Here is a 25797-nt window from a genome sequence, read left to right as displayed (position 1 = left end):
TTCAGAAAGCAGTGCAACATGCATAATACATTGACTTTTCAGATCTGATCCAGGCACAGAGAATCAAGCTCATGCACCCTATGAACCTCTCCAGAAATCAGTGTTTCAATACACCAGGCATGAATTTGATTCCAAGCTCTATTGACAAAAATCCATGTTTTAAGCCATCTCGACATGTCTCTGCAGAACATGCAGTTTCCAAAGGCAAAGTGCCTTTCCTAGAGCAGGGCAGTAATAAGTGCACCATGACAATTACTCCACCTTTATTAACAGAGCTAAACACTTTATCTTTTCTGACCAAATAATGCAGCCACTCACATCCAAACAGGATACTGAGGAGCACACAAGCATGGCTGAGGCAGCAGGAGCTGACCCTTCAGGATACAGGGGCCAAGGAACCCCAGCATATGCTGCACCTTCTTGGTTTTCACAAACATTTGCTTCAGAAGTTAAACTTTTGAATTCAGAAGGCATAACAGTTCATGCAAACTGTTCAAGGGATTGAATTTATGACAGAGGGGAAACTAGAATGAAAACTGCCATATAAGAGTCAATGAAAACAAAGGATTCCAAGATAGGGAGGCAATTCAGAAATAAATCCTTAGTGGGTTAAATTGGTGGATCACTAAGGATGTGGTCCACATTTCTGCAGCATACAAATTCTTCTTGCAGAGCTCACAGTTCTACCTGAATATCAGCCGTTCATTTTCTACCAGTTAATTAAAGGTGAGTTGCAATTGAGTGTACAGGTGAGAAAAGAAAAAAATGTCAGTTTTGCTGTACTTTTTTATAGTTCATTAATCTGCTAAAATTATATCCAGGCATTTTCTTGCATGGCATTCTGTTACCTAGAAATGCCTTCAAAACTGGAACTTAAAAATACTGAGACCTTTTAAACACAATAAAATGTTTGGCACATTAAGGATAGGGCTCAATTAGTCCCCATACCCTGCCAGCCTTGGCTCTGCTTCCATATCAACTCTCTTTGTGACATTTGTTTTTTTGCTGTGTGGGAGACATGACTTGTATGATTCCCATCGTGCTCTCCGTTGGCTTGGTTGGGATTCTCACATACAACTATGACTTCCGGGGTGATCAGCAGCAACAGCACCTCAAAGTCAGCCCACAGGGACATTAGCACTGACAGAGGATTATATCCCAAGGAAGGCCATCAGCAGATGTGCGCAGAACCTACCTCTTATTGCAATGTGCATTGCCTACATTGTTACACAAATGTGAATATAATATTAAAGAAGTTGTAATTGTTCAAGTATGTTTTAATACATTTTCACCTAATATTTCTGCTATGCAGCTTCTGATCAAAAAGGGATGCTTACTTCTCCATATCATTATTTTCATTATTATGCTTAATAGTTTAAGAGCCTTACTCCTCAGAATACAGTAGAGATTTGCTTTGGTCTTTTTGAGTTGTTTAAATTACCAATGTAATATATAACATTCAGTTTCAAAATCAGAAAAAAAAAGATGGACAATAGACTTGTCTCTCTCATTTCCCCTCATGATATTCACTTATCAGGTTTGCATGAAGCCACCACAAAAGTCAGTAAGTAGTGATCCAAAAATATCTGGCAATGACCTCCAGAACAGAGAAACGGCATGAGAGCTCTTCTGCCTGGCACTTTTCAAATCTTTGCTTGCAGCTTGATTTTCACAGGATGCTGCAAGCTCCATGGACAGGACTGAGAGGTGTCAGACTGGGGGTGCCTGTGCTTGGAGAGTGACTCTTTCCACTAGCAGTCCTCCACAGCTACGCCAGATACACTTTATTTACAGATATACTTTATTTTTATATAGCTTTAATTACAAAAAATGTGGTTCTACTCACTGAATGTTCGGATGACATCGCTCGGTGCACTGGCAGGGCTGGATCCATAGGAGTTTGCTGCTCGGACGGCAAACTGGTACTTGGTGTTTGGGAGGAGTCCTTTGAGAACCATGGACTCCATCTGGATCTGCTCTCTTATTACCGTCCAATTGCTGTCAAGGTCTGGCCTTCAGAACACACAAATTCAAGATCATAAATAATTAAAGCTAGCTGTAAAAATAAATTGCCTTTAAACTTTCCTGGGAAACACAGAAAATAAATGAGATTTAAGCCTACTAAATAATCACTGAAATCCTTCACTCTTAAGAGGCCAGTCTGTGCAACCATTACTAAGCCGTGAAGCCTGTGATATCAAAACTATACAGTGATACAAAACCAATATTCCGATTTTGCTTACAAAGCCAAGGAGATTGTTTGGAGGACAGTTTGAAAAATCAAGTTCTGTTTATCTGTTTTCATGGATTTTGGGTTCAGTTTTCAAGTGGAGGTTTATTACCTGCAGTTCCCAATCCCCTGTTTGGCTATATAAAGCAGTACTTCACACCAGAGGGAAAGAACCTTATTTACTTCTAAGAGTTTGTGCTCTAATGCCACCAACTCCCTTCAAACATATACAAGCATCAGCAGGATTGATAATCTAACATCTCATCTCTGAGGCAATCAGATTAATCTACTCACAGTGGAAAATCTCGATCCAAAGTCTTCTCTTCAGAAAAAAAACCCCACAAATCAGAACAATAATGCAGAGAACCTGGCCTATGTAGGTGGATTTTGCAACAAAATTCCCACGTCTGCCTTCAGACAATGCCTGGTTAACTCCTGATTCATACTGGAAGCCAGCTGCCAATAAATGCTTGCTCTAAGTGCCATTATAATCCATCTGAAATTAGTACAACCATTCTCATGGCAGTCTGGTCTCAAATGTTTGAGTTCATACACAGAGGAACATCAGAAAGGTGAGGGCTGCTTCAGATACTTTGAGAGAGTATTCTGATGCTTTCACACCATTTCTACCCTCTCTAGAAGTATCTCTTCTTATCAAAGAGAGAAGGGAATGAGAAGGTAAACACATACAAACAAAATAAAAATGTAAAAGTTAAGTCTACACCACCCAAAATATTCCAGTTGAAGCCTATGAAAGTGAAATAGGGACAGAAATTACTTTCAGAGAAAATTATTCCAGTGTCTTTTTCTAAGATGTCCTTGTGATATTTATTACAGGAAATAACCTCCAAGTGCTCCCTGAATTTACCAATGTTTACATAGGACTAGTTGCAAATGTCTCCAACAGTCTCCAATGAAAATTATAGCACAAGGCAGGCATTTTGTATTTGTTTATTTGCAGTTGGAAGGAAATGCCAAAGTTAATGTATGTTTTCTTTTACCAGTCAATACAAGATTTATTGATCACTGAGGTTTCATTGCTTTGTGCCAGCAGGGCAAATGCAGTGACAAAGCAGCAGCTTCCAGCTGCCTGGCTCCTGTGTGCAATGGCACACAGGATGCGAATATTTCATTGTCTTGCTAAAAATAAAAAAAAAATATCAGACAAATGCACAAGATTTAATGACAGCTAAACAGACCATCTTAAGTCACCTTCCACCATCATTTCCTGGTAGACAGGAGGGCATTTATTTTGGCCACTCTTTCATTGTTTCCCTTCTCTAATCTTTTGATGCCTGGGCCAAAATGAAAATGTATAGTGTTTTCCAAATGAAAGCTGTTAACATCGCTTCCTTCCACATGCTCGCTTAGTAGTGTTTTCAATTTTCCTGTATATATCTTTTTTTGGCTCTAATTCCAGTTCAAGAAATTCCTGCTAGCTCAAAAGCTGCCTCACAGTGTCTTTGCAGCAGGCCCTGCCAATGTCTGCACCCAAATGGAAACACATGCCTCTGATGAAGGGACCCGAAGGAGATATTGCACTCTACAAAGTTTAGGAGATAACACAAACTGTAGGCTAGCCTTCAGCTTCGCTAACTGTCTCTTGCAAGACTCCCTTCTGCAGAAGTGAATAATAAATGAAATGCCTGCAAACGTGTAAGGATCTTCAGCTGAAAGAGAGGGAAAGAGGGAGATTTATCGCTTGACCTTTGCTACTTGTCCAGAACATTCCCTGTGTGAACAAATCGGTACAAGACGAAAAAATGGCAAACAGATGGGGAGAGAAACACAACAAACTCAGCTGGTGACTGTGTCCAGGGCCAGCCAGCTCCCATGTTTTCTAAGCTGGGAACATTCTCTTGAAAAATGTCTCAATGGTCCTTTTTTTTTTGTCAAATTTCAGTTTGTATCCACTTTTACACCAGAAAGGCTCATTTTTATGCCACTTTTCCCATCTTTCTGCAGTGCTATGTTCCCTGGACCTGCACAGGTCTCCCTCTCTGGCCAAGACCTCACAGGGCTGTTTTGGATGTTGTATCTGTGCACAGGAAAATCAGACATCTTCCATGGGCATTTTCTGTTCTTGAAGTTACAGCTGTGCACCTCCAATGCAGAAATGCCATGCAGTAAGAATCTGGCCAGTGACAAAGTCAGAGAGTTTTTGAGATAATAATTTATTATATGGGTAAAGTCAATAGGACTGGGTGGATATAAACCAAGGGCAGAATTCTGCCCCAAATGTTCCCAAAACATTTTGATTATTGCTTTACATTGTAATCAGGGGACTGATTCAACTTAAGAAAGGAAATTTTTCTGATGCAGAGAACAGCAATTTTATACTCACTTGAACTTCCTCTTAAAATCACCTGGAAATGATTTAACAGAGTGAAGCACCTGCTAGCAATCCAATTTTTATAAGGTTTTTGATCGTTCTTTAGTGCCATGTTTGTACTCATCTCAAGTGACAAATTCATCTCTACAAATTTTAAAAATATTCCTACAAATAATAAATACGGTGACAAGAACAATGCATTCTTATTCGCTATGGAAAATAGTCATCATAAAAAATAATGCACAATAGGATATTATTTTTAGTAATTATTATTATTTATCTTTATTGTGACACTTTCTACAAAATATAGCAACCAATATGCCAGGTCAACTCTGAGAAAAGTAGAAGTAGGCAATTTTCTAACCTCATTCTTCTGATATTCCTCTGATGCTGTCTAATATTGTTAAGTACTTCATCCTTAAGCTCTACACCTTTCAATCCTCTTTCTTCATTAATTAGCTTTTCAAGGATTTAACCCCCACAAACAATGAGAAAAATATTGAGGTAGATGTATCTGCTTCATGCATTAATCAGAAAAACAGTATTTAAGGTATTTTTGTTGGGCATTAGGAAGTGTCTCCCTGGTCAGAACTGTTGTTTTGGGTTCTTTGGAAACAAAAGCAAATATGACTTTCCAGTTCAGTGTAGTGCCAGGGACAGATAGTTCAACATGGAATGGATTCAGGCATACACATTTTTTGGGGGGGAAGGCTTCAAACTAATCAAGAAATTTGCCCACAACACTATGCTGAATCTGGTCCACCCTAACACTTGTATACTGATAAATCTCCACAGTTTTATTGGCAGAACTTGCCTAGCTCATTGTAGCAGAAGTTTCATGTCACTAACGAGATATTGAAAAATTTCCCCTATATGTCAAGATTAATATTGAAAGCTGTTGACTTCATCTACGTACCAAAGAAATGAAAGGAAAGTGACCTAATCCTTTTAGGGAATACACTGGTTCTTTAGATGATAGCTGACTCTAAAAATTTGGATAAGTTAGTCTCCAAGCTTAGAAGATTGGGTAGGCATTCAGTAGATTAAAATTTTGAGTATTTGGAGTATTAGAGTGAAAATATCCAAGACATTTTTGAGAATTAATTTTTTATAGTATCTTTAGGAAAAACACCCAAACTAGCATGTTTAAGTCCAGTGTCTCACTTTAGAGGCTTTCATAAGAGTGTCATTTGTCAAAATATTTCTCAGCATAAATCAACAGACTGTTTACACTGAGTCTGCAAGCTTCCACAGACACGATTAGCTTTTTGGGGTTTTAACACATTCTTTTACACATTCCCTATGAACGGTGCAGTGAGTAGCGAGACTTGAGTTCACCCTCCTGATTTTCAGCATTTAGCCAAGTTGTGATTGTGGTCTCCTTAGCGTCCTCTTACAGTCAACAGCAGAGCAGAGTCTGAATTAGCCCAGCTCATCCTACATCTGAAACTGCCTGCAGCCCTCCACTGCCTATAGTGAACCAAAAGGTCACAAGGGAAACCCATGCACATGCCTAAATAAAGGCTCAAATTTAGACCCTGAGTAGAAACAGACTGCAGGTTAGCTCTGGTTCTGATTGGATTCTGCTATGTACCGACTTTTCATGAGTTTTTAATCTGCAATTTCACAGCTGAGCAAATGAAAAGAGTGATTTTCTCTCATCTCAGTCTCCTAGCATGGTTTTTCTAGGGTTAAAGTCATAAAGTTAGTTCTAAGGGGATGGAAATGATTTAAACAACGTCATAGTTTTTAGACGTTTGTGCTGTACCCAAGAGAAATTACAGATTTGCATAAGAAAGTCATCAATCTTGCGAAAACACAGCATAATATTGTATTTCTTTGACATAGAAGGACATGGTTCTAAATTTACTTGCACTGCTTTGTTTTGGTTTTACATTGGTTTCATTCAACAGCTTTAACTCATGTTAATACATTTTATAGTAAATTAAAACTATCTGCAGCAAAAGAAAATGAAACTTAAAGTTAAATCTTTACCTCTAACTGCCATTAGGGCTTATGGCTCATTGAACTTTTTCCAAATATATAATCAAGCTACCAAGTCTAAGAGAGCATAATCCCAAAATTAACAAATACACTTCCAGCTTAGCTTTAAACCTCAAACTAAACAGTGTAATCAAAACATTGTGCTGTTAGCAAATGCTTTCCCAAAGTCTAAAACCAACAAAACACTGAAATTTCAATCACTCGCATCTTTGGAGTGAAGGCAGCTTTCCACTCCCTGGCTGAACAAAAACATTCAAGGGTGCACTTTCAATGTGTCAGATGGAGATGACAGTGCCCACTTCTTCTTCCATTAGCAGGCCCCTGGTGCTAGGAAGAGGTATACATAAACCTGCAGGGTCCATTTTCCAGCAAAAGCATGGAGGCAACAGCAGTGCGGCCAATCAGAACCCGATGAAATCCCTTCCCCATCCACCAAGCAAATGAGACACAAGAGACAGGGAGAAGAGAGAAAGGCTCAAGTAACAACTGTGTTTAAAAAACAGATATTGGGGAAATTTCATGGCAATGTTATAGCACAGCTTACATGATGGCCATAATGTATCTTCAGCCTTATGTCCTGCCTCCCAGTGCAATGAACATTGGATGGCTTCCCACTAAATATGGGACATTTTGATTCAAACACAAAGTGCAACTTAAGTTCACAAGTAGGCTTTCAACCTTGAAATTCTTTTCATCATATCAATGTCTTCTAGACTCTAACCATACTTTGAACACGGAAAACCAATAGCTCTTTCTGTCTAACAACAATTCTTTTTAAAAAATGAAGTTTTTTTCTGAAGAACGATTTTTTTGACCTTTACAGGTCAGAGTAGTTAAAGAAGCAATTCTCTCTTCTTATCCAGGGACCTCAACTAAAAGCTGTCATCAAGTGTTCACCCAAAGGATTAAACTTTTAAAGGCTGAATTTTGCATTCAGTGTAAGGGTAAACATAGGGGCAAGCAAATGAAAATAAATAGTTTTGTATGCAGATATCAACTTACACAAGCATATGAACATTCAAGTATGAATACTTGTTTGTTCATGCAGATACAACCACCTCCTCCTGACCCTTCATATGCATCTTATAAAAGCAACTTAACGGGCAATTTATCACAGTTCAGTTCTATTACCACAAATTTTAAAGAGTTCACCATACAAGAAGGAAAAAAAAACCCACTAACACCCCATCTCCACCCAAAAAATCTAAACAGAAAGGCCAACCTTTCATGTAAACTTTATAACAACGCAAGTCTGAGTCCCGCAAGCTCAAGACCCAGAAGACTTTTGTCAGGTAAATCTGCTCAACATACTGAGTTTGTTGTTATATATTTCCTATAGCAGCTGAGGGTACTCCTGCCCAGGGGAACTGCTTTGCCACACACTCAGCGTGGTTCGACAGTGTTTGATGACAGGAGAAACTTAAAACTTCATTCACCCAGGCCTTTGTTAGAGAGAACATACCAAACTAGACCTTGTTTTCTTCAATCAGAAGGTACAACTTATTGGTGATTTTATAACAAATTAGATTATTTCTGATTTTGTTTTTAAATTTTCATGGTAATTCAACACACATCAAGAGGAAAACTAAGTACACTATATACAGTAAGTAAATAAATCATGAGAACAATCTATATGCAGTTTAATAGCACAGTTTAAGTAAAAAAAACCTGTAGTGCACAAACACTAAAATTCAGACTCCACTGGCAAACTTGCCTGATAAACTCCACCGTGTAGTACTGGATGGGAGAACTTCCTTCGCTCACTCCGGCCTTCCAGGATAATGCAACTTCTGAATCAGAAACTACCACGATCTGTGGCTGATAGGGCGGTGCAGGGGGCATGCACTTATCTAAGCCAGAAGTGCAAATGAATAGCATCAGAAAAGCAGACGGGCTAATACACACAATAATCAAACACCCACAGACTTAGGAATCAAATTCATAGGCTTTTCCCCTCATCTGTTGCCCCTCTAAAATGACACACTTGTAGAAATACAATAGTAAAATATTACTATACTGCACACGACAGAGATTTAAGTGCGAGTGATGTGCTGTGTTACAGACGTGTGTCTGACAGTTTTCCAACAGAAAGCCATGCACACAGCATTACCTTGGGATAAAGTTGTCACTTCCCTGGGCATGCTGGGTCGTCCTTTCCCTGCCCAGCCATATGCTCCAACGCTAACGCGGTGTGGAGTGCCTGGCTTTAGATCACCGATAATAACTTCCTACGAGAGTCAAGAGAAGACAAGAATATTGTGAAAGCTCTTCCATGTAACTGGGGATGGTGCTGTGAGCTGGGATTCTGGCATTTCCCATGTAGCCTCCTAGGAAGATTGTCCCCAGCCCAGCTCAGAAGCAACAAACACAAACAGCACCACATGTTTCCTCTCAAGCTGCAGCTTCACCCAGGGGGAATCCACAGCGATGACCTGGACCCATTTCTCAGCATAACTCACAAGGTTGCAGATCGTATGCATTCGTTATCCAACTTTTTTGCTGGTGAAGTCAAAGTCACATACTATTCCCTCCCCTGAGCCAATTGCTGGCATTCGATATCCGTCTGGTTCATCTTCCTTTTTTTGTTTGTTTTGGTTTTGTTTTTCTTTTAAATCCAGAGACTGTAGAAGCTCCTGAGAACGAAGCAAGTTGCCACACTGTGAACTGATGATCTTTAAGTTCTCACGGGGCAGGGACCAGTCCTGTCACCTCTCACAAGTTTCCTAGCCCAGCTATCAGCCTTGACCTGAAGTGAGCATTTCCCTTATCTGTCTTTCTGCCATAAACACAGAAAGATTAACCCACAGACAACTACTGTAGGGGAGGCGATGCTAACCTCCACACAAAGAGCTTGTGCTGCTGAATACTATTCAGAGGAGACTGCTCAAATCTCCCAGAAATTAGCAAATGTTACCCAAAAAATTACATTTTATCACTGGCTGGTGTACATAGCATGGATCAGCTTCAGACATTTAGGTCTGGTCTTTAATGAAGCATGTGTACATGTGTATAGAAATTCAGCATTCTTTACCTGCATCCTATCTGTAGAGACATGTAAATCCCAGATTTACAAATTTTGACAGCATATACAAGTAAACAGAAATACTAAGTTCTACACCAAAGACTGTTTTGGTGTGAAAAAAAGCACTTATAAAAAACTGTTTTACAGAGATTTTTCTTCTGTTTTTCATTCTCTGATATTAAAAACATTATTCACAGTGCATGTGAAAATGCAGAAATCTCCTTTCTCTTCATGCTGGAAGAGACTTTAAATCTGCATTTCCAGTTGCATTAAAATAGTAAACAATCCCAAAATTTTATTAACTGCTAAATTTCCTTATGACGGTCTTTTGGACAAGCTCTCCTTCTCTATTCTTTAGGGAACTTATGTTATTACTACAACACTGTTCAGCAACACCCTGCCATCTGTCATTTCTCTAGCTGCGGCTTTGGAGCTCCGTTACTGATTTCCTATTAACATGGATGACCTGACCATTATCCTGTTTTTCCATCATTCACCCTTGATCTGCTTGAATGATTTGGATTCATCTGAGAGAGATGATAACTATGCTGGAAAAGTAACTGCCTGGAGAGAGGCAGCAAAAACACTCACACCAAAAGATTTATCTGGGTCTTTCAGTCTCATGGCTGAAGTGACTGAGATCTTTCAAAACACAATCTGAAAAGCCAGTTGCTGAAAACCCAGAACCTCCTGTCAATGACAATACTGATGACCCTGCTCCTGCCATTCCATCCTCCATGCCATACATACCGTCTGTCTGTATTTAAACTGTGTGCATTTGTTCCTGCCAGCATCCCTCTTTATTACATTCATTCTTACGAGAAAAAATCCTTTGCTATGTGTCTTACTGCTTTCACACTATTCAGGAACCTGGCCTCTGCAGAGTGCGATATTGATGTACTTGCCTCATATTATTACCTCCAGACACAAGTCTACAATAAACAGAACGAATCTCACTGACTACAAGGCCAATCAAGACCAAAGTCCTAATATCAATTTAGGTATTTACGTTCAACATGTGTACCCTCAAAACTTCAGCAAGGTGCTCTCTTGCTTTACACAAATAGCTATCTGCCTCTCTTCTGTCGATGTCCTCTCCATTAACACAGCTGTTGGACATACAGGGGTTATCTCTAAGATCAGGTATCTTCTATCTTCTAAGATCAAGACATTAGTTAATAGGTAAAGATTCAGAACATCATCAAGCTACCCTAACCCATAGCAATCTCAGGGAATACCCACCTCACACCAGAACACTTTCAAATGCGATTCTGGAGAAGAAACACATTTCCTTGTACCCCACCGTCCAGGAGCCTAGGACTACATATTTCACCTCATTTTTTGCTTGTATTTAGGAGAAGGGTCTTAAAACCAAGTTTTCTATCCCAGAAGAAACTCAGTGGCCTCACAGATAACGAATTTAGTTAGTATGTGGAAGAGTTAGTTCCTCATCATTTTTGTAGTCTTTCCCTCCATTCAGATTGCCTCTGTATTTTGAAGCACGACTGGACATTACATTGCCAGTGAGGCTTTACTAGGCACCGACCTCAATTTCTTCTCTTACACAACACTCTTGCTAAAACCCTGCAAAATGACATTTGGTATTTTCATTACAATCTCACATTCTTGAATGGGGTGAAGGAACATGATGCCTTTTCTCTGGTAGAGAAGTCAGGTGTACACAGAAACCATATATCCCTCCCTGCCCTGCCACACAGCTTGCCCTCCCTCCAAGTGTGTTCAAACTGTTTGTGAGGCTGCACAGTAAGCCGCCTCACAGAAACCAGGATTACAAATTATTTTCTAAAGAAAACCTGTTTTCTGTTTTGTTTTTTTTAATCCGAAAAAACATCAAACCCTGGATTACAAGGCAGCTGAGAAACCAAGCTGGGTTTAATGACACTCGATCCCCTCACAACTCCTTCCCTGCATTCCCTCAATTCGTCAGTCCCCATTTTGTAGTGGTGTGTTTGGTGATTTGATAGGGAGTGCTATTGCTCTCCATGGCTCTGCGCCTGACCTAAAACCTCCCACCTTTAAAGTCTACTAATTTTTCATGCTTTTTTCTTTTTGTTAATATTTGTGCTCAACTTCCTGAATATTATTCCTAGTAGAACAACTGCCTTATTAAAATGTACTGTACCTGCACTTCTCCTGGCTGCTCTCACTTACATGTTCTCTATTATAAGATGTTATAACACATCTATAATACATTATCCACTTTGCTAACGCACAGGCACATGCACACACGCACACACAGAAACGAGCAACCCAATTCAGCTCTTGCTACGACAGTCTCACACGGTCCAAAGAAGTCTCTGAGAAAGCAGTGGGGTCATACCCATCACCAGGAGAGGAGGCTTAGTGACGGAAACATGAACTATGCAGACTTAACCACAAAACTATTGCAGATTTCTGTTGAGTTTGGTATGAATATAACAGAAAGCATTTCAGCAAGAACACCACTTCCTGAGGATTAATGACAGCTGGGAGCTGATTAATCCCAGTCAGTCATACTTCTCCACAAGTACCCCTCAGAAGTGTTATTTTTATCGAGCAGGAAAAAAAAGGGCCAGCATGGAACCTCAACTCTAAAATGGCATAATCCAGACTCAGCTCAGCAGGGATTGAACCAGACCGTCCTGGTTCAAGTGCATTCTGAGGTCTCATCTGGACAACAACCTCCTACAGTCCAACAAAACTTCCTTTAATTCAGCCCATGAAAGCTGTGCGAGATCCACCAACTTTGTGGGACTTCTCCATTCCTAGAACAGGTCTCAAACAAAAAAGGTTTGTAAGAGGTTGTTCATGTTAGGGATTTCACTTAAATACTAAAATAGCTGCCCTCATCCTACCCAAACCCAGGCACCTTCTGCTTTCTTCCCCTCTCACAATAAACCCAATCTGCTTACTGTTCAGAGGAAGCAGACTGGACTGAGTGCAGGACTGGAAATAATTAATCTGAATAATTCACCAGCTGCAAAGCCATTAAGAGGGCTGGTATTTCTTCCAAACCTGTTTTATACTAGTTGTTAGTCTCCCACTACTTCCTCCTGGGCATTGCGTGGCTGGCCTTGTCCTGCACTCCTCCTCCTTGGCTCTTGCTGGACTGGCTCAGGTTTCTCCCTCTCTGTCTCCTCTCCCACTGTCAGACTTTGTTCTTCCCTCTCACTGTGTGTCTGACTACCTGACTGTCCCTGTCCCCTGTAAATCCTCGCTGCCTGGGTATAGCTCATTTTTACCAAATTTACTCCAGCAAAACAAGACATCCATAAATATTTTTGATGACTGAGAGAAAAGTCTTTAAATTGCTAAAAAGGGAGCTGCTGTACCTACGCATGTCCACCTTCTTCACCTCTGGATTTTGAGCTTTAGCTAGTATTTGACACATTTTGACTAAAAAAGATCCTGTATAAGTGCTAAGTAGAATCAACACCTGAGATCAACTTTTGCGCGTGAATCTGTGGAAAGACCAGGTCAGGGACGCTCAATTTAATTTTAAATCACAGCTGCGACCAAGTTTCATGTGAAGCAATACTTACAAAAATTGCTTGTCCTTCAAGCTGACCCTGGGAAAAAAGCAAAATAGAACTTGTTAATGAAGTAACATACTAAAAAGTGATGGCAAAACCACATACATAACGGGTCAGGGAATTAAAACAAGGCCAGCGCTCCACCATACAGTAGTCTATGTGGCTGTTATTCATCTGCATGAGTACTGGGATACAGACACTGTTCTCCTAGTGAGTAAAAATTACTGCTGTCAGGATTAAGATAAAAAAACAACGTGCTGTTTGACCTCTGTTGGCACTACTAGTAAGAATGTTTTTTGGGGGGAAAAAAAAGGAAGTGAGGAATACAGAGATAAAGATCAGAAGGGAGAAAATAATGCATAAATAAACAAATAATATATCATGGCAATGATATTCTTTCATTCACCATGATCCCAGAATCCTGCAGGAGTCAGAACTGACAACCAGAGTGATGGAAAACTGCAGGAAATCTGAGCATCCCCTCACTCATGCTGTTCACATAGAAGGTTTCTGAGCATTGCCCAGCAGGGATCAGGAAATATCAGTGAACATACTTCACTAAACATCAGGTGGGGAGGCTGAAGGAAGAGGGGTGAGGAGATAAAGGATAATGAAGATGAGCAGAAGAGAAAGGAGGAAAAAAATTGAATTGTGAAGAAGGATAAGCAAATAGATTGGAAAGCCTGCAATGCTCCTCTGTGCACACAGGTAAGCCTTTGATTCCTGTGCTGGTAATGTTGCTGTCTCATGGACAGACTGCCCTTTGCAGAGCATGGTATGAAAGTGCTCCCCTCACAGCACCCAACCTGCAACACTCCTTCGCCCTCTGCCTGAGGAGAGGCTGGAAAAGCTCCCTCTGTTCCTGCCTTGTTGAACTCAAAGAGCAGCTTCTCTGCACTGAGGAAGCACCAGCATGTTTCAAGAATACCCTGTAAAAGCAGACAGTATTAAAGCCATCCAGAAGCACAGAAGAGTTGCTTTCATCTCGGTACTAACTGTTCAGCCATGCACCAGAAGAAGATGGGCGGTGTTCATTCGTGAAGGTAAAAAGAAGGGGAAATTGGACAGAAAAGGGGAAGAAGGAAAGAGAAGGGGAGAGTGAAATAAAACAGAATAAGAAAGCAAAGGAGATATAAAAGGGAAAAGAGAACTAAAGGAAAGGAGGAAAGTGGGAAGCAGAAGGAAAAGCAGTGCTTTCAAGAACAAAAAAACCAGAAGTTGAGGAAATCTTCTGGGAGATGGATTTGCACAGATCCAACTACTGCAGCGCTATTAAACTTTAAATTCCATATTTCAGGAGGTCAGAGTCTCACACAGATACAAAAATACACTGAAAACTCTGAGTCTCCTTTAGCTCACACACTGACCTGTATCAGACACTGCAATACACGTACACTGATATTGCAAATCTAACTGTGCATACAGTCATGCAATTTCCCTTCCATGGGTGGAAGTGCACAGAAAATGCATATTCAAATTTAAAGTTCTATTTTGGTAGATACAAAAGGTCAGTACTAGGAAGACACAGGCAAGTCCCAATAGTTTTACATGATAAATTAGCCAGACAACAAGCAGCAAATGTGTATCACACTGGCTGGATTACAGAAAAACATTGTTATTTCCTTTTGCTCCATACTCAGAGCAGATCTGGGGCTTGGATCCTCAGCATAATTCACAACCAAGAAACAAGTAGACAGTTGCAAGTTCCCACTTCCAAGCTCCACTCCAGTGCTCCAACTGTTGATGAAAAGAAATACTCACCATGCTAAGCATATCCAAACTCAGGGGAACATCATGTGAGAGCTGTGTAACTGATTTGTCGTCTTCAACCTCTGAGTAAAAGACCTTGGAAAGAAGACATAGTCAAGACAGTTAAAGCAATAAATGCTTCAGAATGACTTAAAAATAAGTGCATTGCTATCACATTGTAGACAGCATTTGAGCCTATGATCCCCTACCTTTTCAAATGCACAAAAAGCTAACACCCTTTAACATCCCTTTCATATTTGCTAGAAGCTGTCAGTATGACCAAAGGACACATCTTACAGTGTATATGCTGAACTGATGTGAAACACAGCCTAGCTTTTAGGGCAGACTTGAACTGACAACTTTAATTGTGCATCAGTTGGCCATGGTCAGCGTGGAAAGCTAGTCTGAACAAGCCAGGGATTTTACTTCATATAAGGAAGATACTGACATTACATGATTATGTCATTATAAAAATTGCTGTATCATAAACATCTCTCCATCTCTGTTGCCATGTACTGGAGACTAATGAGCCAGGGAGAGTCTGCTTTCCTATGCACAGAGACCCTGAGACGCCAGAGGGTCAAAAGCTAACACAAAGTGAAGATTGTTTAGGTACAGCACTATCAATGCTGTTTGTCACTGATTTTATTGTCATGCCACACATGAGCTCAAGGCTTAAAAATAAACTGTGGATGCTTGATCTACTGCAAAAACAGTGAAAACTACGATTTGTGACTATAAAGTTTTGCAACTGTTTGAAAACTGTCATGACCTATAGAAAAGCCACTTACTCCACCTCTGTTTTCACACAGTAGAATGGACCCAACTACACAGAGACCCCAGCTGAGACAGGCTCTTGTCACAGCAAGTGTTTCTGGGTCTCCTTGACTACAAGCACTTTCATAACAATAAAAACAGCCCTGCAGCTGAGCTGCACTAGTGTCATTTACAAGACCATGGGATGAAGGGGTATGTGTACAAGAAATACCTATTCCAGGGAATTTTCTCACTCATTTAGCATGCATTAACAGTAAAGGTAGTCAGGAGTTTTCTGCTTCCCACCTTTTTACATAAAACTGAATTTTGGATTATTTTTTCTAGAAATTTCAAATCTTACCACAGAAAATGCTAACAAAAACATCTGCTATTTGTTTTCATTGAAGGGGTAAACAATGAGTTCTAGTCAATATCCCACATTTTTGCTGCTAATTCCCTGCTGACTAACTTCCATTTTGGGACTGAGTTTCATTGCCATGGAATACCTGTTAAAGCAATACCTAATAAAAATGAATAAATGGCAGATTAGTGGTCATTATTTTTCTGCTTGCACACTAAAACACAGTACCCAGTTTAGGCTAGCCATTCTGTTTTGTTCAATAGGCAAAAGGTAACATGGTGGAGGCTTGGAGGGGATCAGAGCCTCCCCTATAAAACTACTGGCTAAAGCAGGAAAATCACTGAACTTTTATAAGGGAAATTTGCCACTGAGGTAGGGGAGAATAAACCAAAGTCCCTTTTGATATTTAAGGTTGTGGCTGGGCTTCCAGGTTTGCTGTGCAGTAGGTGTATCTATCAGAGGAAGAGACACCATGAAACTCTCCTTCCCCTGTACCTGTCTGGGAAGGTTCAGAAGTGTAGTTCTGAAAACCTATTCCTGCTAAAGCAATCCTCAAGCTGGAAGCATAAGACAAAGCATCTGAATGGCCCTGAAATCACCATGCATCTCCTTTCACTTGCACTGTGTAATATCGACCTGCTCTGCTCTACTGTTTTATCAGCTGCAGAAAGCGCCGAGATCCTTGCATGAAACCCACAACAGAAAAGCAATCTATATCCACTGCAAGCCCTTGGCATTCAACCCAAATTCCCATCATAACTTGCTTCTAAAACATGAATCGCTTGTTTCTTAAAGTTACAGCTCAACCCGTTCAAGACCACTGTCCCCTGACTGCTTTCTGGGCAATGGTACTATTTGTTACGAGAGCAGGCTCTCCTGCTTGCTTCAACATGCTACATCTGTAGTCCAAGGCCATGTAGGGTATTGCAATCCTCTCCTAGCAGCATAGAGGATCACTTACCGTATATCCCGTGATCGTGCTCGCATGCTGCTTTGGCATTCTCCATTGTACGCTGAACGCTGTGCAGTTCAGTGAATCCAGCAGTATATCAAGGGGAGGCCCCAGCCTATCTGCTCAAAGCAAAACAACATTGTATGAGAAACCACAGGACATAATACCTCTCCTTTAGCCACCTGGCAGGTATGGGTTTGAAGAAGAATAGACCTGTGCTGCCCTCATTCCAAACTGTCAAACATAGCCCACTACTCAGATTTGACTTGGGTGCACCTTTTCCCTCTCCACCTCTGACTTCCAAGGCAGCAGTGGGATACCAGAAGAGAGGGGGTGAAGGAGGACATCCCCTCTCTCAGTGGTGAGGAACCGTTGATCAGCTCTGGACACCTCATGGACACCTTCAGCCTCCCTTCACCCCTCTCCCCCCTCCCCAGGCTTCATGTCCAACAGCAACACCCTGGTGTGAGGAAAACCAAACCAAACCAAACCCAAAACATGCCTCCTCTTCAGCCCTTTGCTGCTTTGGCACAGGTCAAGAGACCCCCTTCACAGGCCACTGAGATGTCTCCCAGTCACCACCGGCCTCTGCAACCTCAATTCCTTCATGACAGCTATGAATAGGAAAGGCTATGATTAAACTAAGAAGCAAGTCTAGCCTGATGAGAAGAGCACAGAGGACCCCTCAGTTCCAGCCTGCCCCTCTCCAGATGCAGGTTATGGCAATGGGATGTCTGGCTGTAACGCTTGCAGTGCTGCCATGGTCATCCCTGTCTCTCACCAGCTGCAGCAGGAGGAGGGCATTTTGATATGGCTACACAGGTCTCACAGCACCTATCTGTCTCCTTCTCTTCCCATGGTACGTGTTGGTGTTTCAGTACAATGGTGAATTCAACTACTGCAAAAAACCAAAAAAGCTGGAGAAGGAAACCCTGAACTCCATGTCTCCAGTAACACGTTAGCAACTTCATTTACTGTCTGAGAAAGGGGAGGCAGAGGAGCGTGTCTGCGCTGTAACCCAAGTAAGATTTTTAACACAACTTCTCCAAACCACCACCATCATATGTACTCTTAAAACCAAACCAACCTAACAAACAACTGTAATAGAGAACTGATTCAGGCACTTTAACAACAACTTCATTTTTTTCAAGGTGACAGTTTTACTGTGCTTAGTTTTTGCATGCCCTCACCTATGAAAACTTTAAGTAAAGACTAAGGAAACCCTTTTATTTCCCTTTTTTTCCACTACATCTGACAAAATATCAAGTGAAAACAAGCTATTGTAAAGGTCATTTTCAGATGTGAAGCAAGCCTGCATCAGATTTACACTTCTCACTTCCACCAACGCATTTGATTTGAAGCTGAATGCACAACTTAACAGCTTACAAACTGCACAGTATCAATCAGCATCAATACTCGAGTAGTTAAAAAGAGAACAGAACTGATATTCTGGTCCTTTTCAAACTGATCCTGATTTTCCCATCACTGGGAAACCTTTTGGTTTAAGTTTTTTATTTTGAGTAAGCAAGTGTGGCCAGCTGCGGTCCACACCCCTCAGTTAACACCGATGACTCTTTGTTTTCCTGGCTCTTTTATCTAATTCTCTTCAACACTAAAAGAAATCCTGAACAGTGCTGGGTACAACCATGAAAGGATAAATATATAGATGAGGTTTAAGAGACCCTAACTTCAACCACCATTCGGTCCCTATGCCTGAAGCTTCAGCCATTCTTACCTAAAACAATTCCCAGCAGACTGTCTCCTGGGCAAGGCTGTACAAGGACTGCATGCGATGGTCTCCTCACCAAGAACTTTTTTTTTCCTTTTATTGTTAAAACAACACAGCAGGGCATAAAAAAACCAATATACCTTCTGAAAAAGGGACTACCCATTGTATGCTAGAAGTTTATATTTTCTATGCACTCCAAGGATCTTGCTTATCAGTTCAACTCGAAAGAAATTCTGAAGATTAATACGCTATTATAACATCCCCAAGAAGTTCGTGTAGCCATAACAGGATAGGGCTGCACTTACACATTAAGGGGGGCAAAACATACTTAGAGCTCTACCTGTGTGAATTGTCCTCATTACCTTCAATGATCTAACCTGAGTTAATGGGAGCATGCACAAGAATTACAGTCTGCCCCAACAGGTTCCTGCTCCGTAAGCACAAGCCACCAGCCTGATTCCCAGTTTCCCTCCCAGCCTGTCGCGTTTCCAAGAGGGTAAAACAGGGAGCTGCAATCCCCTCCCAGCCCCTTTCCAGGGATACCAACAGCACTTCCCTTCCCCTACCTCCCAGGTAAAGGGCATGGAGGAGGTGAGCCCATCCTAAATGGATCTTCATGTAAACAAATAACCACCCAGTGCTTTGATCAATGCCATTGAGCAACCAGTAGGCTTATAAATGTGTTCCTGAGATGCTGGAAACTACCCAGATCCCAAACACACTGACATCTACACATCCATATTGCCTGTACAGTCTGTGGCACAGGTTCAGCCTCCTAGGAGAGTCTCCCAGAAACAGCTTGGGGGATAGCACAGCTCACAAACCATGCCCGTAAGTCAGTACGGACATCTTTTCGGAAGGAAAGGAGTTCAGCCATATGGATGAGAGCCAAACCATGCCATACTACTTGCTCTCCAGGCCTTCATTTATTTTCTTTATTAGCACAGACTTAATCTCATGGATCTCTGCTCAGTTCATGGGCTCTGAGCACAGCAGAGTGCCACCTCTCATGCTCGCCTCATGCCCTGCATTCAGCAGTAGCTGGACCATACACCACCCCATACTACCTGCTACTGAAAGGAGAGACAGGGAAGAGCAGCCAGGGCTGGGGTATTGCTGTCTACTTAAGCAGGATTTCACATTCAGAAAAAACCTTTCCAATCTTCACAACACCCAGAGAGGTGGATTAGTATTAGAGCTGAATCAGTAGCAAAAGAAAAAGAATAACCCCTAAACACTCTTAAGACATTCGTGCCATCCCTGTATTACTTTCTGGGGAGGCTCCATGAGACAAGTTTGCTGGGAGGCATAATTGCTAAAATAACAAATTTTAACTAGCAATGACAAATATTCATATAAGACAGGCTTCAAATTCATATTCTGAATGCACTATAGGTCAATAAAATTATTTACAGAAAGTATTCAGTGAATAATTTGGAACAACAAATAAATTGGAAAAAAAATGCAATCAATTTGCAGACTATCTGCAAACAGAGAGGCAACATCTGTTTAATAAGGAGCCACACCATGAATTATTCACCCAGCCCTACTAAACACTATCTCCGTTTTGCAGGTGATGAAAGAGACACATAGAGCCAAATACTGACCTCAGTTACACTGGCCTATAAATTGTCACTGGAGAAGCAAATGCAAACTCAAGCCAGGGAAAACGAGAGCAAGGAGCCACAGAGGTCTATATGTCCATCCTCCTTGTTTAACTCTCCCTAGAAGCCAAGGAATTCCCCTAATGCAACGAAGACAGTGTCAGGAGGTGTGCTTGGGAACCAGGAGTAAGCACCATCAGCACCTAGCACTGTCATTGTGAGCAGCCTCAGATGATGCTCAGTAGTCAAACAAGAGTTTGGGGAGTGCGCGGGATCTGCTCACCCACTGCAGCGTCCTGCCCTCCCTGTGAAAAAACTGTGTGACAAGTAGGCACATGGCGCTCACCCTGCTGGGGACCACGCTGCCTCCTTGTTAAACCATGAGCCAAGAGGAAAAGGAAAACGTGGGCCAGCCCTGCCCCATGCACAGTTATTTCTTGGGGAGGATAGAGGGCAAGGCAGAGAGGAACATCTCATGCAGTGTGGCAGTCCCCACAGTCCTCCGCTGTCACCGCTCCTGACCTTGCAGTTTATTGATGTGCGTCTGGGGATTCAGAGTCACTTCTGATTGACAGAGTCTGATTTTCACACAACCCAGCAGAAAGGAAAAAATGTCCATTTTAGGACTGAACTTGCCCTTCACAACCATGACAAAGTGACTGCATGGTCTGACACAAGCAATGTTTATGCCACTGAGATGCAGGAGATGCCATGGCTTTGAAACAGTCATGCCGCAACACTATATCAAAGTGGTTTGTCAGCTGATCACAACTGATGCAATACATATCACTATTTTACTAACAATTTATTTTGAGATAAATGTGCACTTGAGGTATTTTGCAAGATTTTACAGAATGTCATGTATTAGGCACACTAAAAATGGATATTAAAACTGGTCTAAACATTTACATCTTTATGTCAAAGGTCGTGTTTAGACTATAAAAAATAAAAATAGTTTTCAAGGGTAAAACTCTTCGGATATTTGTAGTTCTTCTTACAATCCAGATCAGAAATACCTCTCTTCTCAAAATTCAGCACAAAATCTCTGTTAATCTTGTAGCACCATGCACGGTGCAAAACCACAAGAGCCTACTCCCCTCTGCAGCCTGCTGGACGGGAACCTGCAGACAAGGGAGGTGCAATATATCTATTATTTGTACATACTCTGAAGACGATGATCCCACCTGCAAATGTCCTCTGCGGTTGGATCCAGTGCATACCTAAGAAGGCATGGAGATTAGCTCTGATCACGGAGAACAAGGAGCCAATTTACATAAAAATAAAATTAAACACATTATGTACAGAGTCATTCTCCCTTCTGGCCTGTCAGGCACAGAGAGTTCAATATTGTCCAAAATGCTTTGATAATGGAAGCAATGACTTTGCTCCCATGCAAAGAAGATATTAATCAACGGGGAGCACTCTTACAGATATTATGAGTATATATCGTAAAAGTATGTCAAATACAAGAAGTTAATGAGGATTCAGCTGTAGATAAACAATGTTGAGCTGACAACATTGTATTTACTTTTCTGCTTACAGCTATTTTGTTTCTTGTTTATAGATCTTTTTGGTTCTGTACTTCTAAAAATATGCAAAAACTGCTAAACCAGTGAACAAGCTCTGCAAGTGAACTGAAGAATACATGAGCCTTCTCCCTAAGATGGAATTAATGTTACCATTTTAAAATTATTACTGTTATTTAAATTTTTGCTTCACAAAAGTAACTCAAATTAAAAATGGTAAGAAAGCTTATCCCATCTGTACAAGTGTCATTTCCATTGCAGCTGCATAGAACAGCCTCTGCCCGTAAATTAAACACCCATAGGCCACCATCAGGGTGGCCACAGGGAAAGTGCCTCCTGGGAACAGTCACCAGCCTAGGCTAGTCAATGAAGTACCAGAGACTCAGGATGCTCCTTGCCATCACTGAATCCACCAGCAGAGATGGCACTTCCATATCTACCTTTGTGATTTTAAGCAAAGTTAGCTTGGGTACCTAATGGGAACACTTCAAATTAATCCACCCACTGCTCCCAGACTAACATACTGGCCTCATGCAGAGCTGAGAAGCAACCACTTCAGCTTGATGCTACTGCACTCCAGCTACTGCAAGAAAACTGCTCATGCAAGACACAGACAAGTTCCTCTTTCCTTCCAGTCATGAAGTGACCCCATAATCTTACTACAGTGATGAACAGTTATGAGGAAAAAACCCGACTTCAAAATAAATACATTTCTTATGTTCACAAGCTCCATATCTGAATGTGGATGAGTTGGATAAAGCTCCTCACAGTTGGTACTACTATTTTAGAGGAAACTTCAAAATTGATAGAAATTTTACATTAGATGAAAATAATAAACCACCACTAGTTGGTTTGCAAAATTAAAATCTTTGTACTACATATTCTGTACTGCTATTAATGATAGGGCATAGGCCAACAAAATGAGATAACCATTTCATTATTTTACTTTTAAATGTCTGTGGGTAACAGCTGAGAGATACAGACTGAAGGATTCCTTATTTTCCAGGTTGATGTGTCTTCTATTTGTGTCTCATGAAAAAAGAGAAATGTTGATGAAATGTCAGCTATCACTACTAACGTGTCACAATATAAGGAAATAGGAACAAAAAACCTCATGGAAGACAATTCAAGCTAATTCTAAATTGAAGTTTTCAGAACAAAACATTTCCCAGTAAGAGAAATTCCCTTGGATTTCTTTTGTTTCAAACATTATTTAAATCAGTTCACTAACTCATAAAAAAACCCCTGAGTTTTATTGAAATAGCATTTTATCATTGCAAAAGTTGTTTTCAGGAAAAAAGTCTGTCCACTCCCAGAGGTGAGACAAAGTGTATTGTGGCCCTTTCACTCTCTCACTTAAGTATTGGTGAAGCTCTCATTTGTAAAACAATAAACAGCGATAGAGGGCTTCTCTTCTTTCCTTTCTTTTTACAGACTGAAGGAGGTTATGCAACACCACGGTGGAATGAAGACACCATGATGAACCGAAAAAGGTCAGGAAATCCTAAATGAAAAAAATGTGCCATCTTTTAATTTCTTTGAAGCGTTTTCCAGCTCCCTCTGCCCAGCAGCGTTACGTAAGAGAGCAAGAATCTCCCAGCCGCAACAACTACAAAGGATAATGACTTGGAACTGGAAAATATCAGCCTGTCTCTCCTGGTCCTGCATCCTGAGTAGCAACGTCAACATGGAAAACCAAAAAATAGAGAAATCTTGATAGTTGTTGCTCTGAACGAGTGCCCTAGATCCTGACAAGAGGAAATCCACTGGACCATCTGTGTGCTGCCAAGTGAGCACTCGTGCAGAGACTGCAGGTAGTATGGCCATATAGAAGGATCACAGTTTTTGACCCAGACCACAGTATGCAAACCTTTGGAGAGACTAACCCAATCTCAGTTAGTCTCTTAAAAATACTGTAATAAAGACAATGTAAAAAAATGCTCAAAATTATAATAATAGCAGGCTTAGACCCACGTGATGTTTTTCTCATGCAGTATATAGCATCTGTTATCTGCCCCAGGTACATCTGAGGTGATGGTCATCGGGGTATTTATAGCCCAAGAGGAATGAAGGAGGCAAAGCTCAGAACTTAAGCTACAGTGCGACACAGCAAATCCCTTTAAAAATGAACAGACACAAAGTCAGTGACGACTTTGTCGCAGCTTCTTCTGCTTTGCTTTGGCCCTGCAGATCCCAGAAGAGAAGGACAGAGGTGGGAAGCCCCGCTCCCCTCCCCATGTTCTTCCCCGGAGCAAGGCTCAGCTCCCAGGAAGGCTCCGACTCTGCAGACAAGGGAAGGAGAGAGGAGGGGAGCTCTGCACAGTGCACAGTGACTTCCAGGTGTGAGAAGGAAAAGCAGAAACTTGTTCGGAATAATTTTTTTAAGAGCTAGATATAGAGAAAAACTTCTAGCTGGGGATAGTTACGCACTGGAACCACTTTTGGGGAATTCCTGGTGCTGAAGGTTATTAAAAGCAGGGGACACCATTACCTCTGAACAAAGGTCTAGTTTATACCTATCCTGCCTTTGTCAAGAGGAACAGACAGAGCAATCTCTGGATAACTCTTGCAGGCTTGTGTTTTTAATAATTACTGATCAGAGACCACTCTAACACAAGTGCATGCTTGCATAGACTGTACCTGCATCTGAGATAACTTGGTGAAATATTTCTCCTAATGGAAGCTCCTTCCACTACTATAAATGCAGTATAGATGCCTATAAAAAGCCCCCTCAAGACACTCCACCTGCATAACCTCAGGTGCATTCCTGGAAGCCTAAGTCAAAATCTAGTGCTGATGACCCTAAAAACAGGATCGACCTTTGGCTGTCAAAGCCCCAGTGCTGGGGCATGGCTGCCAGTTCCTGACAGCACCCTGGCCTGGCAGAGGAAAATGGTAGCCAGGTCCCTATTCCCGGAGAAGGGGAGACACTGAGGCTCACCTCTCCCTGCTCCAGCCTACAGGCTGCTTGAATGCAAAGCTCAACATTTTTCCTGGCTTGAGATTTCCTGTCTGGGCTCAGACCTGCCTTGTCCCTGAGGATATGTCCAGCAGTCGAATGACTGTGGCTGGCCCTGCCTGATGCCAGGTCTCTGCCTGCCCTGCTAATGCCTGCTTCTCATCTGCTGCTTCACCAGTTTTCAAATAATTTAAAAAGCAAGTGTCTGGAAGGTGTTAGAAAGCAGCTGAAATCAAGGAACAGCATGATAGCACATCTATGCAATAGATTTTAATAATCAGTAGGATGGGCTGGATAAGAACCAGCATGTCAATAGCATCCCCTGGCATCCCCTCTGACCCCGTTTCCTTCCATGAGTTTCTACACTGGGACTACACTGGGAACAGCAATCAATTGAAAAGCCGCTCAGCTGCTGAGCAGCAGCAGCAGCAACAAGCAGCAGTGGCTTTCCAGCCAGGCACCCCAGCGGCTTTGCACATGCTGCCAGGGTGAGACAGACCCGCTGAGCCACAGGGAAAACTCTGCACCCAAGGAAAACTGTATCATTCAGAGGTGCTGTTTCATCCTAACCACTGAGCAAAAGCAGCAGCTCACTGCCAGTGGCAAGGACAAGGTCTCACACCTTCTCCTGCCCTGTCCCCTCCCAGCTACTCCATCCTTCTCCCTCCAGGCATTTCCCTCCACCTTACCCAGGGCTTCTTCCTCCGCTTTTGCACCAATTTGGGTGTCATCTAAGAGAATTCAACACACTTCCACCAGGAGGGGAAAAAAAAAAAAAAAAAAAAAAAAAAAAAAAAAAAAAAAAAAAGGCTGTTCTCTTTTCTCTCATGGGTTATGCATCTGAGGTTCTAGGAAGCATGAACATCAGACCTCCAGAAAAATGGCTCTCCAAACATTATCAGAGGCAGAAACAGGGAAGCATTAACCAAGTTGAATCCCACAATGCTTAAAGTTTATAACTGAGTCTTAGGCATTGGTGATGAAAATAACCTCTAGTAAGCAGGCTATTACTGTTCTGAAATGAAATGATAAAAATAAGG

The 25797-nt window shown here is 41.5% G+C and overlaps 1 protein-coding gene across 2 annotated transcripts in view; it reads right to left on the bottom strand.

The window, feature by feature from the left end:
• The window catches only part of EGFLAM (EGF like, fibronectin type III and laminin G domains), a 79341-nt gene that overhangs the window by 43909 nt on the left and 9635 nt on the right, over positions 1-25797 (bottom strand). For both annotated transcript variants that reach the window (XM_074855035.1, XM_074855036.1), the window contains exons 2-7: positions 16949-17058; positions 14883-14966; positions 13131-13157; positions 8677-8794; positions 8281-8416; positions 1847-2013 (exon numbers count right to left, since the gene is read on the bottom strand). In XM_074855035.1, coding sequence (XP_074711136.1) covers positions 1847-2013; positions 8281-8416; positions 8677-8794; positions 13131-13157; positions 14883-14966; positions 16949-17058 — 642 coding nt within the window. The remainder of the gene's footprint in view (positions 1-1846; positions 2014-8280; positions 8417-8676; positions 8795-13130; positions 13158-14882; positions 14967-16948; positions 17059-25797) is intronic.

The sequence above is a fragment of the Strix uralensis genome, chromosome Z (assembly GCF_047716275.1).
Source record: "Strix uralensis isolate ZFMK-TIS-50842 chromosome Z, bStrUra1, whole genome shotgun sequence".
Classification (NCBI taxonomy): domain Eukaryota; kingdom Metazoa; phylum Chordata; class Aves; order Strigiformes; family Strigidae; genus Strix; species Strix uralensis.
This window is presented reverse-complemented; position numbering and strand designations above follow the sequence as displayed.